This window comes from Scyliorhinus canicula, chromosome 21 (assembly GCF_902713615.1).
Source record: "Scyliorhinus canicula chromosome 21, sScyCan1.1, whole genome shotgun sequence".
Lineage (NCBI taxonomy): Eukaryota > Metazoa > Chordata > Chondrichthyes > Carcharhiniformes > Scyliorhinidae > Scyliorhinus > Scyliorhinus canicula.
The window spans coordinates 35,038,401-35,055,827 of NC_052166.1; the positions used below are offsets into that span (position 1 = coordinate 35,038,401).

General features: G+C 45.8%; 1 protein-coding gene across 5 annotated transcripts in view; it reads right to left on the reverse strand.

Annotated features, from left to right (window-relative positions):
• Positions 1 to 17,427, reverse strand: part of LOC119955597 (dual specificity testis-specific protein kinase 2-like) — a 129,051-nt gene that overhangs the window by 39,957 nt on the left and 71,667 nt on the right. For all 5 annotated transcript variants that reach the window (XM_038781967.1, XM_038781966.1, XM_038781965.1 and 2 more), the window contains one exon: positions 2,806 to 2,927. In XM_038781967.1, the coding sequence (XP_038637895.1) occupies positions 2,806 to 2,927 (122 nt within the window). The remainder of the gene's footprint in view (positions 1 to 2,805; positions 2,928 to 17,427) is intronic.

A 17,427-nucleotide genomic window follows, 5' to 3' on the forward strand; every position in this document is an offset into this window, starting at 1 on the left:
TGTAGCCCCTGTGTTGGAAGTGTAGGTTTGGTGAACTTAAACATTATAGCCTTGCTTTTAGGCCATTTCACTGAAGTAGGAGAAAATAGAATTATCAGATGGTGTTGAATTGCTACAGGGCCCAGTGTATTTTATATTAACTTTGTTATATCTAGCATTTCAACATCTGTGCCACTGTATGCAAGACCATCACAAGCTTCTTACGCCGTTAACTTTACAATGCATATGTCAGTTTGATAGTTTCATAAGAAAAATGGGCTTTTTTTTAATTGAGATTGGTGTCTACCAGTGTCAAAGTAACAAGCTTTCTAAACTCGCATTCAGCTTTTTAACCCATGTTGCAGCTTATTAGCATTTCAAAGAGCAACTCAGACCAGACAAAGGTCAAACTGAAGCCTGTCTGAATCAGCCATGTGGGCTGGAGGGCAAGACTCTGACTGAAACCATTTAGAACCAATTGGATTTTTGGGGGGATTTGTTTATTGTCACATGTACCAAGGTACAGTGAAAATTATTTTTTTGCGAGGAGCTCAAACAGTTAATTTACTCCATGGAAAGAAAATACATAATAGGGCAACACAAGGTACACAATGTGAATACATAGACACCGGCATTGTGTGAAGCTTACAGGAACGAGTGAAGATAAGATCAAATTACCGAGGATGCTGGAATCTGAAACAAAAGCAGAAGATGCGGGACAATCTCAGCAGGTCTGTGGAGCGGGAACGGAGCTGACGTTTCGAGTCTGGATCACTCTTTGTCAAAGGTAAAGAGAACTGAAAATAGGATGAGGTTGATATTGTTGTTGGTGGGGGTGGGAGGGTGGGTAGAGCAGTGGGGCTGGATAGAGGGCCAGCATTAGGTGGAGATTGACAAAGATGTCATGGACAAAAAGACAAAGGGAATGTAAATGATGGTGATAATGATGGAGAAGGATGCTGATACTGGCACATTATGAGCTCAGAATGTGTTAATGGTGAATATAGGGGTAAGCACTGCTCCAGCATTTTCTGTTTCACATCAGTTGAAGGACAGTTTGCAAATATATTCAAGCCAAACAGACTCAAACTACTAATTGTACACAAATCTTGGAGAGAATAGGGGCGGGATTTATGAAACCCCCCCCCCACCACCAGCCCTCCCGTGTGGCCTGTTTGCGTCAGCGTACGTGTCCCACCACTGTCCCACCATTGTTCGCAACCTCTGCCGTCGGAAAATCCCGCCCAATAAAAATCTGCCTGATTTTACTCCCACTTAATGAACAAGAGAATCCAATGGATAAAACCAGAGCAAACTTGTTCTCTATCTGTATGGCCCTTAACACCCTAACAATAAGAGAGCAAAATCTGCCCTGATGCCTTTGTGCGACATTCCTCCCCATCCATTCGTTTAACTGAGACATCGGCCCATTTATCTTAGACGTTATAGGGCTTGAAACAAAAATTGTGTGTTCGAGGGAGGAATGAGGGTATCAATTCACAGCAACAGATTTACGCCTGGGAAAGAAGTTGAAAATCAACCCTCACATAACATGAAGTCTTTTCGCTGGTTTTATTTTCTTTTAATTTCTAAATATCTTTCTTCCTGTATAGAAGCATTTTGGGATGAAAGGCAAAGTTCCAAATAATAGAAAATGCAGTAGCAAAGGTCAAAGTTGCATCTAAATGGAAAAGATTTGTTCCTTCAGTTATTCGCCTTCAATGATTTCTAATTCCATTGCTGCTGTAAATTGTGCTTTTATGTACTTCAGGTTTTATCCTGTGCCATGAAAGTGACAAATGCGTAATAAACCCTGATCAGAAGTGATCTAATTCTTAGGCCTATTAATTATAGGGCAAGAGCTAAAGGAATTTACTGTGAACTAGCAGCTAATCAGAAATCCTCAATCCCTGCCCATACAGTAGGCCAGACTGAAGATCAGCAATGCCACAGAAAATAATTAGCCTTCTTTTGTTTATAGTTTTGAGATGTGAAATACATGGCCTGAATTTACAGGATGACCCGCGCTCGGCATCCACCATCCTGTGAATCGGCAGGGAACGCATCCCCGCTGACTTTGACAGGCCCATTGCCATTTCATGCTCAATTGAGCGTTGATTAGAAGAAGGCTGGACTTCTGCCCTTAAGGGCCTAAAGAGAGGCATGGGTGGGCATCCTACTTTTCCAGGCCCAGGCTTTGACCGCCCTAGCTTAAAATAGGTCAGAGCAAGCAGGATCGCGGAAGGAATTCCGTTCATGCAATTCTATGCTCCCCCCACCCCGGCCTAGGAGGAGGGGGGGGGGGGGGGGGGATTTCTGGCCCAAAGATTTGATGCAGGATATATAAATATGTACAGATGAATATTCACATAAAGATACTGTGGGTAAGTCAGTGCACTAGTTCTGCTACAGGACTGGTAAATTTTGAAAACAAATTCAATACATTTAGTAATTTGTGTCCTTAAGGCTGTTTTTTGTTTGAAGTCAAAATGTTCCTAGTTCAATAATGTCCTTTCATGGAAGGGATTCTGCTAATCCATACCCAGTATGGGCTTCAGGTGACTGTAGACTCTTACTTCACTGTTGGCCCTTAATATATTCATAAGTTGACCAACAAGCTACTCCGTTCGAAAATAAAAATTGCTATTCACACAATTGCCACTGTCACCCACATTCTCAGAACAAGAAAAAGCATGGCTGATTTTCGGGCATTTTGCATAGCTACCATGGTGGTTGTCATTTAATTTTATAACTATTGTTATTTAATGCACTCTCAAAAAATAACTTTTGGAACAATTAATAGGAATTAAAATACCAGACTTTTACCTGACTATGTTAGGATGAGAGAGTTTCTGGAGAAGGCTGATCTCCCGTACAATGGCTTCCTGGTCAACATCCTGCTTGTGAATTTTAACCACCATTACTTTATGAGTTGTATTGTGAGTCACCTGTTGAGAGAGAGAGAAAAAGAGAAAGTATTACAACACCAAAAGGAAAGTAGTGTTAGGTGAAGTGAAAGTGACTGCCCTTGACATCAAGGCAGCATTTGATAGAGTATGGCATCAAGGAGCCTTATTAAACTGGAATCAATGAGAATCAAGGGAAAACATTCAACTGGTTGGAGTCATACATGGCACAAAGGAAGATGGTTGTGGTTGCTGGAGATCAATCTTCTCTGTTCAAGGATATTACTGAAGCAGTTTCTCAGGGTAGCATCCTGGGCCCAACTAAGGGGCTGGTTTAGCACACTGGACTAAACAGCTGGCTTGTAATACAGAGCAAGGCAGCAGCGCGGGTTCAATTCCCGTACTGGCCTCCCCGAACAGGCGCCGGAATGTGGCGACTTGGGGCTTTTAACAGTAACTTCATTGAAGCCCACTTGTGACAATAAGCGATTATTATTATAGTATCCTCAGCTGCTTCATCAGTGACCTTCCACGGTCAGAAGTGGGGATGTTCGCTGATGATTGCACAATGTTCGGCACCATTTACGACTCCTCAGATACCAAAGCAGTCCATGTCCAAATGCAGCAAACCTGCACAATATCAAGGCTTGGACTGATAAATGGCAAGTAACGCTTGGGCCACAAAGGTTCCAGGCAATGACCATCTCCATCAAGAGAGAATCTAACGATTTCCCCTTGGTATTCAATGGCATTATCATCATTAAATCCCCCACAATCAACATCCTGGGGGTTACCATTGATCACAAACTGAACTGGATTAGCCATATAAATACTGCGGCTACAAGAGCAGGGTCAGAGGCTGGGAATCCTGTGGCAAATAACTCATCTTCTTACTCCCCAAAGCCTGTTCACCATTTGCAAGGCACAAGTCAAAATTGTAATGAAATACTCCCAACTTGCCTGGGATGAGTGCAGCTCCAACAACACTCTAGAATCTCAACATCATTCAGTACAAAGCAGCCCGTTGATTGGCACCCCTTCCACAAACATTCACTCCCTCCACCACTGATGCACAGTAGCAGCCTTGTGTAGCAACTATGAGATGCACTGCAAGAACTCACCAAGGATCCTGTGACAGCACCATCCAAACACATACCATTTAGAAGGATCAGGGCAGCAGACGTATGGTAACACCATCACTTGGAAGATCTCCACCAAGTCACTCACCATCCTGACTTGGAAATAAACACCATTCCTTCACTGTCACAGGGTCAAAATGTGCCATAGAGAGCATCCTATCCAGCTGCATTACAGCTTGGTATGGCAACTGCTCGGTCCAAGATTGCAAGAAACAGCAATGTGGTGAACTCAGCCCAACGCATCGCACAAGTTTGCCACCCTCCCATTGATTCTGTCTTTACCTCTTGCTGCCTCAGGAAGGCAGACAGCATTGTCAGAGACCCTTCGTACCCTGATTTTGACCTCTTCTAGACCCTTCCATCAGGCAGAAGATACAGAAGTCTGAAGACTCGCACATCCAGACATAAGAACAGCTTCTGCCTACAGCTACTATACTCCTCAACGACTCTCCCTCAGACTGATCTGTTCTTTGTAAGAGCACTATTCACAATGCCCTATACTGCTCTTGCTCATGTCGTATTTGCTTTGTTTTGGCCCTTGTTCTGCACTGTAACCTATTACTTATTTGTCAATGTATTTTGTCGATTATTCTTTTTGTGTATGTGTATGTTTCCTTGGCCACAGAAAAATATTTTTCACCGTACTTTGGTACATGTGACAATAAATAATCAATCAGTCAATTAAATCCTGGAATTCCCTCTGAAACAGCACTGTGGGAGTAGCAACACCACATGGACTGCAGCGCCTCAAGAAGGCAGCTCAACACCACCTTCCTGAGGGAGGTTACCAACAGACAATAAGTGCCGGCCTAGCCACCAATAACCACATCCCATGAATGAATTTTAAAAAGAACAATATTGTATTTCCCCACATGCTTGGTTGCGTCCACTTAGGGTTAGAAATTCAATGGACTGCATTTTGCTCTCGGCAATTAATGAACCTTGCCAGCCAATCATTCCACTTCCTATGGAAAGTGTGGTAATGAAAAATCCACAACAGCGCAGTGCACTCCACAGGGTATCTGGGACCTATGTGATCAGGACAAGTAACTATGTATCTGTACAACCAATCTGATTGGAGAATGACAAGTAGAGACTGAAGTTAGTTAGAATTTCGAATTCAATGCCGAATCATGTACAGAAAGCAAAAGTATAGCATGGGAAAGAAAAGGGAGAAGAGAGAAATGAATGCAATTTCCACTTTTGTCACAATGCCTCTAAGTTACATTTGAAACTTCTAACAATGGGCAGAAAGTTCCGCTCCCATCATAGGTGGGAATCACAGCGGGCAGGAGTACCAAATTTGGCATCATGGACAAAAAGTTTCCTACCAGCAGGAAATGAGTTTGGAATTTTGTTCTCCTGGCACCGATGGCAGGTCGAATTTCCCACTGATCTGTGTCGGGAATCACTTTTGCATTCATTCACATATCATTCAAAGGCTAATTCACCAAAATTACGTTCTCCCTCCAAATTAAGTGCCCCTCCAACGGATAATTAGAAAAGTCTGTTTCCTGACTGTGTATAAGTGGCGTGCACCTGGTGAGCATCAATTTATCAATGACACCAAGATCAGTAGACGTTGCTTTCACCCACCCTTGAGAGTGTTGCTGCGGGAGTTTGGGTGCTGTATCACAAGCTGCACCATGGCTGCACACCGGGGACAATGCCCAAGGGGAGAGGGGAGATGAAGACAGGCTGGGGTGGGTGGGTGAGGGCGGGAAGGAACAGAGTGAAAGACTGTCTTGGGACAAGAGTTATAAGACTGTCCAAGAAAGAGTCAAATACTGTCCTGGGCCAAGGTCAGGCTGTCCGGGGCACATTGAACAGGCTATCCTAGGGCTGTGCGGGCCATCTTAGAGGGCTTTGGGTAGCATGCATATCTTGGTCCCATTCTTGGGCAGGGGAAGCCTCTCTGGGGGGTGATGGCTGTGGACAATTTGGGTGCAGTGAGTGGTCAGTTGCCTAAGGCACTATAGCGTCTCAGTATTTTGTGTCATAGTACTGTGAGGCAGATGGCACAGTCACTGTCAGAGGAGGCATCTGCTAGGGCAGCACGGTGGCCTAGTGGTTAGCACAACCGCCTCACGGCGCTGAGGTCCCAGGTTCGATCCCGGCTCTGGGTCACTGTCCGTGTGGCGTTTGCACATTCTCCCCGTGTCTGTGTGGGTTTCGCCCCCACAACCCAAAAATGTGCAGGGTAGGTGGATTGACCACGCTAAATTGCCCCTTAATTGGAAAAAATAATTGGCTAATCTAAAAATTTTTTAAAAAAGAGGATGCATCTGCATCCTGATGTTTTGTAAGGCCTCATGGTTGATGGGGGGGGGGGGTCCCAAGAAGTCAGAATCGATGTGGCCTTGAGAAGGGGAGGGGTCAAGTTGTCAATGGAATGGGGACAGCTATATTACAGGGTTCTGGAGAAGAACAGGAATATCCACATGGTAATGATGGGTTCAAGGGTAACAAGGGGAGGCAGAATAGTGATGGGAGGGCAACAGGCTGGAGGTTGGAAGCTGGTCTCCCAGACAAAGATCAGCAACACCATTTTTGAGCTCAATATGGAGAGCATGACTCAGCGGAGTGCTGGACTCGAGGGTTTAATGTACAATGAATGAGGTGGTGGTGTAGCGGTATTGTCACTGGAAAAGGAATCCAGAGAACCAGGATAGCAGAACTCTGTAGCAGATAGTGAAATTTGAATTCAGCAAAAATCTGGAATGAAAAGTCTAATGATGACCGTGAAACCACTGTTGATTGTCGAAAAACCCATCTGGTTCATTATTGTCCTTTAGAGACGGAAACCTGCCATCCTTCCCTGGTGCCATTCTGCACCCACATCAATGTAGTTGACTTTTAAATGGCCCAGCAAGCCACTCAGTCCAAGGGAGGAGGCAATTAGGGATGGGCAACAAATGCTTGCCTAGCTGGTGACAGCCACATCCCAGGTATGAATGAAAAAAAAATGATGATGAGCATTCAGACAAGAAACCATTACGTTTAGGTGCTGCGGTACATATGGTCTTAATTGGCATCTGATCCTTACAGAAGCATGCAAAAATGAATGTACGGTCAAAACATCGATGGCCATGTGTGCAGTTGCATGAACCCTACAAACATTCACGGCATTCAAGGCACCACACTTGCAGTCAAGACTTAAGGGCAAGGGTTGGGTATTGATTGTTATTGTCAAGGCCACTGGGGGACAACCAACACAAAGCTGACTGTGGCTGCTTGAACTTGGGTCTTTTGACCCTAATTAAGACACTCATTGTGAATGCGCAGTTACGTCTGAGGGGAGAGGTCAACCATATGTCATCCTCCAGGATTATCTCATCCTGCAATGGGTGGCTTTGGAATGCCATGTACACACTGAGGGCAAAGTAAGGGCTGGAGACTGCATTCCTGCCCTGTATATGGGGAGGGGAAACCATTACACAGGAACTACCACTGATCGCTCAATTGCATCTGTTCATAGACACAAGGAGGAGTGAAGAATGTAGGTTGCAGGCCACACTGCCTTCTTGATAGCTTTGATTCGAAAAGGAGAAAGGCTTGTAATTACTTTGCACAGATTGGAGAAGAACATCACTCTAAAAAACAAGAGCCAGCAGGGCTCCAAGAAGACCCAGCTGTCAATGAGCTAAGAGCCAAATCCATGGAGATGTTTGAAGTAACCATGTGTCCAGCGTAAATGCAGGTCATACATAGAGATGAGTGAAAGACAATTCCGCAGGCACCTTCATATGTCTGGAGATCTGATAGCTCATATTTGCCATATTCTCCATGAGGAACTCTCACTACATGGACTTGGGAGGACATCCAATGCTGGTTGTTCTGAAGGTTTCTGCGGACTGAACATTTTTGCTGGTGGATTCTTTCAGTTCTCTACTGGGGATCTTTGCAAAATCTCACAATTGTCACCATACAGATGCACAACATGTTCCTCTTTCCAATAAAGTTCACCATACATGCAGTTCTATATGGATGACACAAGCCAGGCTGCCAGAGCTTTCCGCATGACCAAGGTGCCATTGAATGCACACGTGACTTTGACAGATCCTTGGCAGCAGCCTGTGAAATACATTAATAGAAAAGGATTTTGCTCTCTAAACATCCAACTACTTTGTGATCAGAAAGGCAAATAAAGTATGTACCCAGGGAACTCACATGACTCATACATTGTGAGTGAGTCCCAGCTGCCAGAGATTTTAGAGGGAGCTTGGCACTTAGAGGGATGGCTCCTCAATGATAAGGGGTACCCCTGAAAGCTGCAGCTAATGGCGCCTGGTCACCCTCCACAGAGTACATCTGAGGAGAGATACAATGCTGCACATTCAGCCACAAGGTCCTTAATAGAGCTGGCTAATGGCCTTTTAAAGATGCGTTTCATGTATTTGGATCGGTGAGGTGGGGCATTCTAAGATTCATCGCAGAGAGTATCCTTGCATCATTGTTGTTTGCTGCATGCTTCACAACTTAGCACTGCAAAGCGAGGATGTGTTGCATAAGGGAGTCATAGAGGAGCTAAACGTCTTGTCGGAAGAGGACGACATTGATCGGGATGAATTTGAAGAGGCTGAGGATTTAGATGAGATACATGTGGATACCATTCTATGGGCATGACCCAGCAGTCGCGCCTGTGACCTCAAAGCTACCAGGATCGTAAGACGGTTGTGAGCATATTGTGAGCATAGTTCTCTTCATGCTTCAATGCAGGAGGCACAACACCTTCACTGACATCTTCAACACAGCACAAAACTTCAACAGCCTCACAATGATCACAAAGGAAGCATAAGTCATTTTCAACCTTAACAATGGAGTCATCCTTGGAAGGTATAGTAGCCTAGGGACCATGTTGCCACTGTGGACTGTGCTTAACTCTCTTAAGAGCACACACTCTTAAACAATTGCACATAATGTAATCCTTTCAAACATGACACCAATAAGTCAGTGTTATTGGCATCCTTCAAGAGGCTTGAAACGTTATTTTGCTCACTCATACACTCACGACGGCATGACAGTAGCTTAGCAAGACAGCTCTAAAATTAAAAACATTTATCAATGATTAGCGCTTGACTATCTCATGGGAGAGCGACATCCAGACATCACCATCTCTTCAAATGTCTGCTTACATGCATGAGAGCATGAAAATCTACGCTGCTGCCCAATGGTAACACAACCAGCTTTCCTGCCCTCCACTATGCTAATTCCACCCAATTTAATATTGCGCCATCCTCAGAAGGGCAACCCAAATCACACTCAAATGGAAATGTTTCCACTATCTACGCTAGAAATTGTGCACTCTCTCTGAAATACATTGTCAAATTATGGACAATATTGTGCAGAGTGAGCAGTGCTAATGCTGGACTTAATCATTTTACATTGTTAAACCCAATGTTGAAAGGAGACTTTCAGCTTCAACCGTGGATTAAAATGGCAATACAAATACAGCACCCTAACCACTGCATTTGCAAATCCCTCTACTTTTCTACAATATCAGGCTTACTTCCATTCAAAGGCTGTGCACTGTGTTGTTAACAATCTAACCTCACACTTGCTGACACCGAATTCAATCTGCCACATTTTAGCCCAGTCTTCTAACTTTATCATTGCAGCTTCCTTTAGATTTCTAAAAACAATTAACTGTACCTCACATTTTAGTTTCACAATGAGTTTTGGCAGTGCTGTGATGTGCCTTTCAGAGGTTGCAGCAAAACATCAGGTGAAGGGACGTGTGTGTCATGTGATCCAGTCTTAGTTTCACTTTTGTTTTGAGCAGAACACACACAGCTTTGCAGGAAGCCTGTTACTGTTTCACTGAATCATAGATTGCAGAAGAAGGCCATTCGGCCCATCGAGCCTGCACCCACCCTCTGACAGACCACCCAACCTAGGCGCACAATCCTGCCCTATCCCCATAACCATAACCAACCTTTGGACACTAAGGGGTAATTTAGTGTGGCCAATCCACCAAACCTGCACATCTGTGGGGAAACCCACATAGAAACGGGGAGGACATACTTGTTTGGTGGAAGGAATTATAAGTGTCTACTACTCTACTTTGTTTGAAGTCTACCTTGGACTCAGGGTGCTAGAACCCCTTCTGTTGCCTAATTCAGAGCCTGCTGCTGCTGGAGTTGCAGGGGCCTGAGGCCTACAGGGCTGAGATGTTGGAGGGGAGAGGGAGGAGCTGGGAGACTGGGAGAAAGAAGACTTTACAATTATAACAACCAGAGATGGGTATCTGGACTTTTTGTGGGGGGTCTGTGTATGCTTTGAAGGGGGAGGTAAAGAAGATAATTTATAAGGCTTGAGAGAGGAGGGAGGCATGTGTATGTGTGTAAGACCCTACTTCCACCCACTCCCTCCCTTGTACTTATTTCCAGTTAGTTGGTGCTGTCTGGTGAAGAAAAGAAGGAGAACATCTGTGTGCCAGGAGAGTATCTGTGTGCTAGGCAATACCAGCTGTCCATTGAAGACACCTTCCTCCAGCCACCCTCCCCCGCTCCCCATCCCGTACAGCAACCACAAGATAGACTCACCCCCACCACCTCTCACTAGTGACGTGCACCCATCCTGCATGCTTTCCATGTAGCCCTGCTCATTTCCTTCTTTCTTTCTTTCCCCTCTTCCTTACTCAGCACCGCCCACCCCACTCCTTTCAGTGTATGATACTGTCAACTAACACAAGAGTTTGGGGTGGGTGTAGGTTATGCCCCCATGGCAAAAACACCATGGCTGGTTGCTGGTTCTTCCAGGGTTCCCATTGTAGCAACACCATCACCAGTGGTGGGACCCCAGACAAAAATATACACGGGAGAAGCTGATTCTGCAGTTACCATTGCTCCTGTGACCTCATTACTGTTCCGTCTGGTCACAAAAAGTCTCAGGATAAAGTGCTACACCTATCACTAAATGACCCTGGAGATTGATAAAAGCTATGGCTGGGATCGGCCCCTCAGCCATAGTCACAGCCTCACGTATGGATGGCAGGGGAGTGTTTTTCCTGAGGACCAAGTGGGCATTGCATCTGACCCTGGTCAAGAGGCTAACTGTGGGTGGGACATTTTTGGCGGTCAACCCGCTTGAGGTCATAACACAGAAGGGAACATTATCTAACGTCCCGACTTTAATCCTCTTTGAGCTCCTCCTCCCATATTGGCAACACATTGGGAGGTCAGGTTTGGGGTTGTGCCAATTCCTGCTCAGCCTCAGCTTAGCCTCCTTCTGATACCAGGCTTTTTTTGACCTCGCCCGGGAGGAGGTGCTGGAGGGCCCATTCACTCTCTAGCCTGAACGCATACATTACAAGGACTTTTGGTTTGTGGCTGGCCTTCAGTCCCCTCCAAACAGGTGCCATGCTTGGACTCCCTTCTGGTGTGGGTGGAGATGCTACCATTCTGCACTCGGATGCAGTCCACATACCGGCACTTTAACAACCTGTTCCTGGAGGAAAAGTGGTTCCGTCACTTCTGGGCTGATTGGCGAAGCAGGGAGGCTTTCCCTCCTTGAGGTTATGGCAGAGTGTGGGCATGAGTCACATGACTGTCAGGAGTATGCAAAGGGGCCAACAGAGGCAGAAATCTGGCAGTTGCAGAAAGAGGTGCTCGACCTGGAGTCAAGTACCAGTCATCCCGCTGAAGACCAGTTCTGCTGTTAGTGTACAAAGAGAAGGCCGTGTTTAAGGACCTCCAACTGGTTGGCTTCTGAGACGCAAGCTTCAGATTGGGGATCCAGCTCCTAAGTACTGGGACCACAGATCCCCCTTCTTCTACTCGCAGGGAAAAAGCCACGAGGTCCAGCAGCAGCTTCTTGTGCTGCTGGCTGATGACTGATAACTTGACTCGGATCCGGAGGGATTAGGAGCTCAAACATGAGCCTATTACTGTTCTCTGCAGACAATCCAGCGAGGATGCTCGCAGAGTTTTGTGGGAGGACAAGCATGATACCCGATAACCCTGCAGGAGTAGAACAGTGCACTTGACAGCCACTTCAGTGGCAAAACCCTGGGTTTGAATGGGCTGACTGTTACGTTCTTCAGAGCGATCTGGAATGTCCTGGGGAACAGGCATGTGTGGGTCCTGGGGGTGAGTAGTGTGAACGGACAGATGTCCTTCTTATCGCGCAGGGCAGTTATTGCCCTACTTCCCATGAGAGGAGGCACCCACCTTCTGAAGAACTGCCGTCTGATCTCTTTCCTCAGCACAGGGTATAAAACCTTTGCCAGTGCAATGGCTTTGTGCCTTAGACCCATGCTGGACAACATAATCCACCTTAATCAGTTTGACAGCCAGCCCCGCACTGGAGCATCTGTGATAACACCAATTTGGTCTGGGACATGGTCTATTATTCCCAGACGGCAGGTCTGTCCAGCGCTTTTTTTTCCTCTCAACTATTAGAAGGCGTTCGACAGGATGGATCACGAATATTTATTTGGGACTCTTTAGACATTCAGGATTGGGTCGTATATTGTCACGCAGATCCAACTTCTGTACGCCACCGCAGAGAGTGTAATTAAGGTCAACGGGTCCCTGACAGTGCCCCCTTCGCTTTGAGAAAGGATTATATCAGGTCTATTTTCCATTTGCATGAAGTCTTTCTGGCGCCTAATCTGTCAACTGTTTGGTTATAGTGTTCAACACAAATGCTAGAGGCTACAAGTTGAAATGATGAAAGCTTCCACGCTACAGAAACTGTGGAAACCATAATTGAAAGACGGCCTGATTTAATTCAGCATGTCCACGAACACAAGACTACTTTTGGCCTGATAAAAATGTCTTCAAGGTTTCTACTTGTGTTTTAGCTGTTTTCATGTGCCTTGCTTAAATAAATGAACCACAGCACATTTGTCCATTCCCTTATGAGTGATTGGTGCAGTTACATCATCATAACAATATGACAAGCACCACTCCCTCCAGGCCGATATCCAACTTTTGGAACCCATTGAAACAATTTTGGTGCTGGTGAAATACAGAAAGCATTGATAAGATCACCATGCCCTTTAACTCTTTACCAAGTGTTATATCCTGCTCGCGCGTCATAGTTCTCAAACTGGAAGCTGCACTGGCTGCTTTGCAGTGTTTCCCAGGCAGCCAGACAGTAATACTGAGAACACCAATCTACGCCCTGAAGCATTTCTCATACATGCAGATAAAACACTGAGTTCCTGAGGCAGCAACTGTTTCATCAGTGTTTCTAAAATTTCTGCCAACGGATGTACCATTAATAATCTGCAATGCCAGTAGATTTGGAGTTTATCTTTTAAAATCGTAGCCATGGAGATCCACAGCACAGGGAAGGCTCTTCAGCCCATCATGTCTGCGCCAGTCAATAACAAACACCTAACTATTCTACCCCCCATTTTTCAGCACATGGCCCATGGCCTTGTATGCTTAAATGTTATGAGGGTCTCTGCCTCCACCACCCTTTCAGGCAGTGAGTTCCAGGCTCCCACCACCCTCTGGGTGAAAATGTTTTTCTTCACATCCTCTGTAAACCTCCTGCCCCTTACCTTAAATCTATGCCCCCTGGTCATTGATCCCTCCACCAAGGGGGAAAGTTTCTTCCTATCTATGCCCCTCATCATTTTATGCACTTCATTCATGTCCCCCCTCAGTCACCTCTGTTCCAAGGAAAACAACCCCAGTCTATCCAATCTCTCTTCCCAGCTGTAACTGTCCAGCCCAGGCAACATCCTGGTAAATCTCCTCTGCATCCTTTCTAGTGCTATCATATCCTTCCCATAATGTGGATTCCAGAACGGCACACAAATATTCAAACGTTACCTCTGTGACAGCAACAGCTGTGATGCCAAGGAAAAGTGCTCAGAGTGCCGGCCCTTGGGGCTGAGAAGCACAGGTTCCTAAGACCTAATAAGACAGTAAGAGGGATAACCCAAGCATTGTCCTGTATTATATGCCCGAGTCCAGGTATGGTAGTTTAGTCATCATGTTGCTGGGCTAATAATCCAGAGTTCTGGACAGACGATGAGCAGGCTTGAGTTCAAATCCCACCACAGCCGATACGAAATTTAAATTTGGCTAATTCAATAAATTAAAAATACCAAACTAGTATTGGTGATGAAAACCACAAAATTATCACATTGTCATAAAAACTCTTCTAGTTCTCTATTGCTCTTTAGGGCAGGAACGCTGCTGCTCTGCAGTTCAAGACAGTCCATCGTCTCAAAAGCAATTAGGGAAGGGCAATGATGACACACTTCCTACGAATGCACAAAAGACTGGAGCAGTGAAGTTCTATTACTGTCTGTTTAGAGATGAGCAACCAAATTTAATTTCTAGACTGATAAATATTTCCGTGTAAAGTTGAAGACCAATTATCCACAGTTTTAAACCCTCCTGGCTCTGTTCTAACAATCTGTAATCGAAGACCAGGGGCTGGATTCTCCGCGCCCCAACGACAAAATCGAATTCGGCGATTGGGTGGAGTATCTGTTTTGCCACCAAAATCAGAAGCAGAGCTGGTTTTTGAATTCTTTGCCCAATTATCCATCACCTCAGGCCCGCCCCGCGATGTTCCGTCCCCGACCATCCGAGTTCCCGACGTCATGGGTTACATGCGCTCACACTATCCAGGAAGTTCGCGTGGCGGCTCGGACTCACAGTCGGGGGAGGGCCGATCGGCGGGCGGGGGGAGCTTCATCAGGGCTGGGGGCAATGGGGGCAGATGGTCCGGCGTGCGCAAGCGGCCAATGGGGGCACTATTTTGCGTAACAGGCCCGCGAGCTGAGTCCGCCATGGAGCACGGCGTGGCCGCTGCAGGCCTTGTCGTGCGCATGCGCGCCCTTTGAACCGGAAGTGCTGGGAGCCGTATCGGCAGCTAGAGCTACGAGCTCTACGCTGCCTCCATGCTAGCCCCCAGCAAAACATGGTATCGGTGGCTGTTTTACGCCAGTTGTCCTGGCGTAAAACACCACCATTTTCACGCCAGCGTGGTGATTTAGTCTCCAGAATGGAGAATCCAGCCCCAGTTTTTCTCCAGAGTAATTTTACAAGGTGTTTATTAGATTAGTCGTTTCATAAAGTTGTCATGATATGAACTATTTTTTCTTTTAATCACAAAACAACTGTCCTTTTTACAATCTATTGATAGCCAGAAGCACAGAGAAATCACCTTTATTGACTGTATATTTGTGTTAAGTTCGGAAGTATGAAACCTATTTTTAGCCAACGAACATACACGTTTCCGTTGTGGTTAACAAAATAGGTTGTGTTTTTTTATATACTAGAAAAAACTTTGCTTTGCAGCCTGTAAAATGATATAGATTTATGCAATGCATTTCAGTGCAGACCGCCTTTAAGGTCTGCAATATTAGCCTCTCAAGAGGAGCACAATATTTAAGTATGGCTCTATTTGAAGTAACAAATTCTCTCTGCAAGGGGCTGGTAGCGATTGAACTGGCAACAAGAACATCAGATTTATGAACCATTTTACAGAGAGTACAGTGGAGACGCCCTTTTCAGACTGTCTATATGGTATATGATGTATCAGCGTCAGTTGATAATACCCATGCCTCTGGGTCACAAGGGTTCAGGTTCAAGTTCCACTCCAAGCACACAGATCAAGGTTAACACTGCAGTGTACTACTGAGGGAGTGCTGCACCAGAGACACTGGGCGGAATTTCCTGCGCAACCCGCCACGTGTTTTTCGGGGGCGGGGGCAGCCCACCAGAGGGATCTTCTGGTCCCACCACTGTCAACGGGATTTCCCACTAAATGGACCCCTCATTACCGGGAAAAGCCATCGGTGGGACCGGAATATCCCGCCGGTGTGAACAGCCGGTAAATACCGCCCACCGTCTTTTAGATGAGGCCCTTCTATCCTCAGGGGAGGATGCAAGCATTCCCATCGCACTTTTTTGAAGAAGAACGGGGACGTTATCGCTGATGTTCGACCAACTATTTATTGCTCAATCAACTTCACTAAAAGCAGATTTTTTTGGCCATCATCACTTTGCTGTTTTTGAGAGCTTTAAGTGCACAACCTGGGTGCTGTAGTTTCTACAATACAACAGTAAGGGCAATCCAGGAAGTGCTTCGTAGGCTGTAAAGAACTTTGAAAAGTCCGACACTTGTGTAAAACACTATAAATAGGAGCCTATTTCTGATTATATAAGGAGAGGATAGTAATTTATTTCCAGGTAATTGATAAACCATCAAGTATCAACCATCAGATCCTGTGGCCAACCTTCAAGTGCCAGCGGGATCAGGACTTGGACCTGGTGCAAGAACATTTTGAATACCATGCCTCCTCAAAGGGCCAGCAAGAGGAAAGGAACGGGAAACTTCCTTGCCCCCCGTTACTAGACCATTTGCGTTCTGCAGGGAGCTTATTAAAGGGCATGTGAATTCGGGAATGTGATTTTCGGTCTTTATTTCGGCAAGCCGGAACATTCTGGTGCTACTCCCTTCAACGAGCCCACTCTTCCAGCAGACTGTGTACACTGCTGTAAATGCCATTGAACTTACATATTCTCTCCAAATTGTCACCCTGCCTCAAAGGAGAATTGTGAAAATCTCTTAACTTAATATCCAGCATTTTGCATCTTTAGTCAATGTCATTTCCATTGTCCATAAGCAGCTCAGAAAGCCCTGTGATGAGGCAAACTGTGTTCACCATCTTTACTCCTTTGAAATGGACAGAAACCTCTAGAATCGTCACTTGTGTAGTTAAAGGCGGAAATCCAGAAGCTGCAGTCAGTGATTCTAAGCTCTCCCATAAGGTGTGCTATTGCGGTTCACCCAGAGACAATCCCGAAACAATGAACTGGTGAAAACCTCTAGTTTTACACCATTTGTTCCACTGCATGGGAGGTCTTGTGGCGTCATGGTTTGACATCGGGTGACATGGTGGCACAGTGGTTATCACTGCTGCCTCACATCGCCAGGGACCCGGTTCATTTCCAGCCTTAGGTGACTGCCTGTGTTGAGTTTGTAGGTTCTCCCCATGTCTGCGTGGGTTTCCTCCAGGTTCTCAGGTTTCATCCCACAGTCCAAAGATGTGCAGGTTAGGTGGAATGACCATGATAAATTGACCCTGCCAGTGGTGTCGCAGGACTAGATCAGGGGATTGAGCCTGGGTAGGGTGCTCGTTTGAAGGGTTAGTGCAGACTCGATGGGCCAAATGGCCTCCTTCTGAACTGTAGGGATTCTATGATCCCTGTCTCTGAGCAAGAACCTCTGGGTTCAAGTCAGGACTTGATCACCAAGGAAGGAGGGTTTGTAACATGGGCAAACAGGTTGAGTATCACCCTTCCAGCAAACATCAATAGCAGAACAGATTCCTGCCCAGCCACGTAATGGAAAGAAATCAAAACTTGTATTATCACCATCCGTAGCTACAGGCTGCAAAATGCATCTAATTGTGTATGTTGCCACAG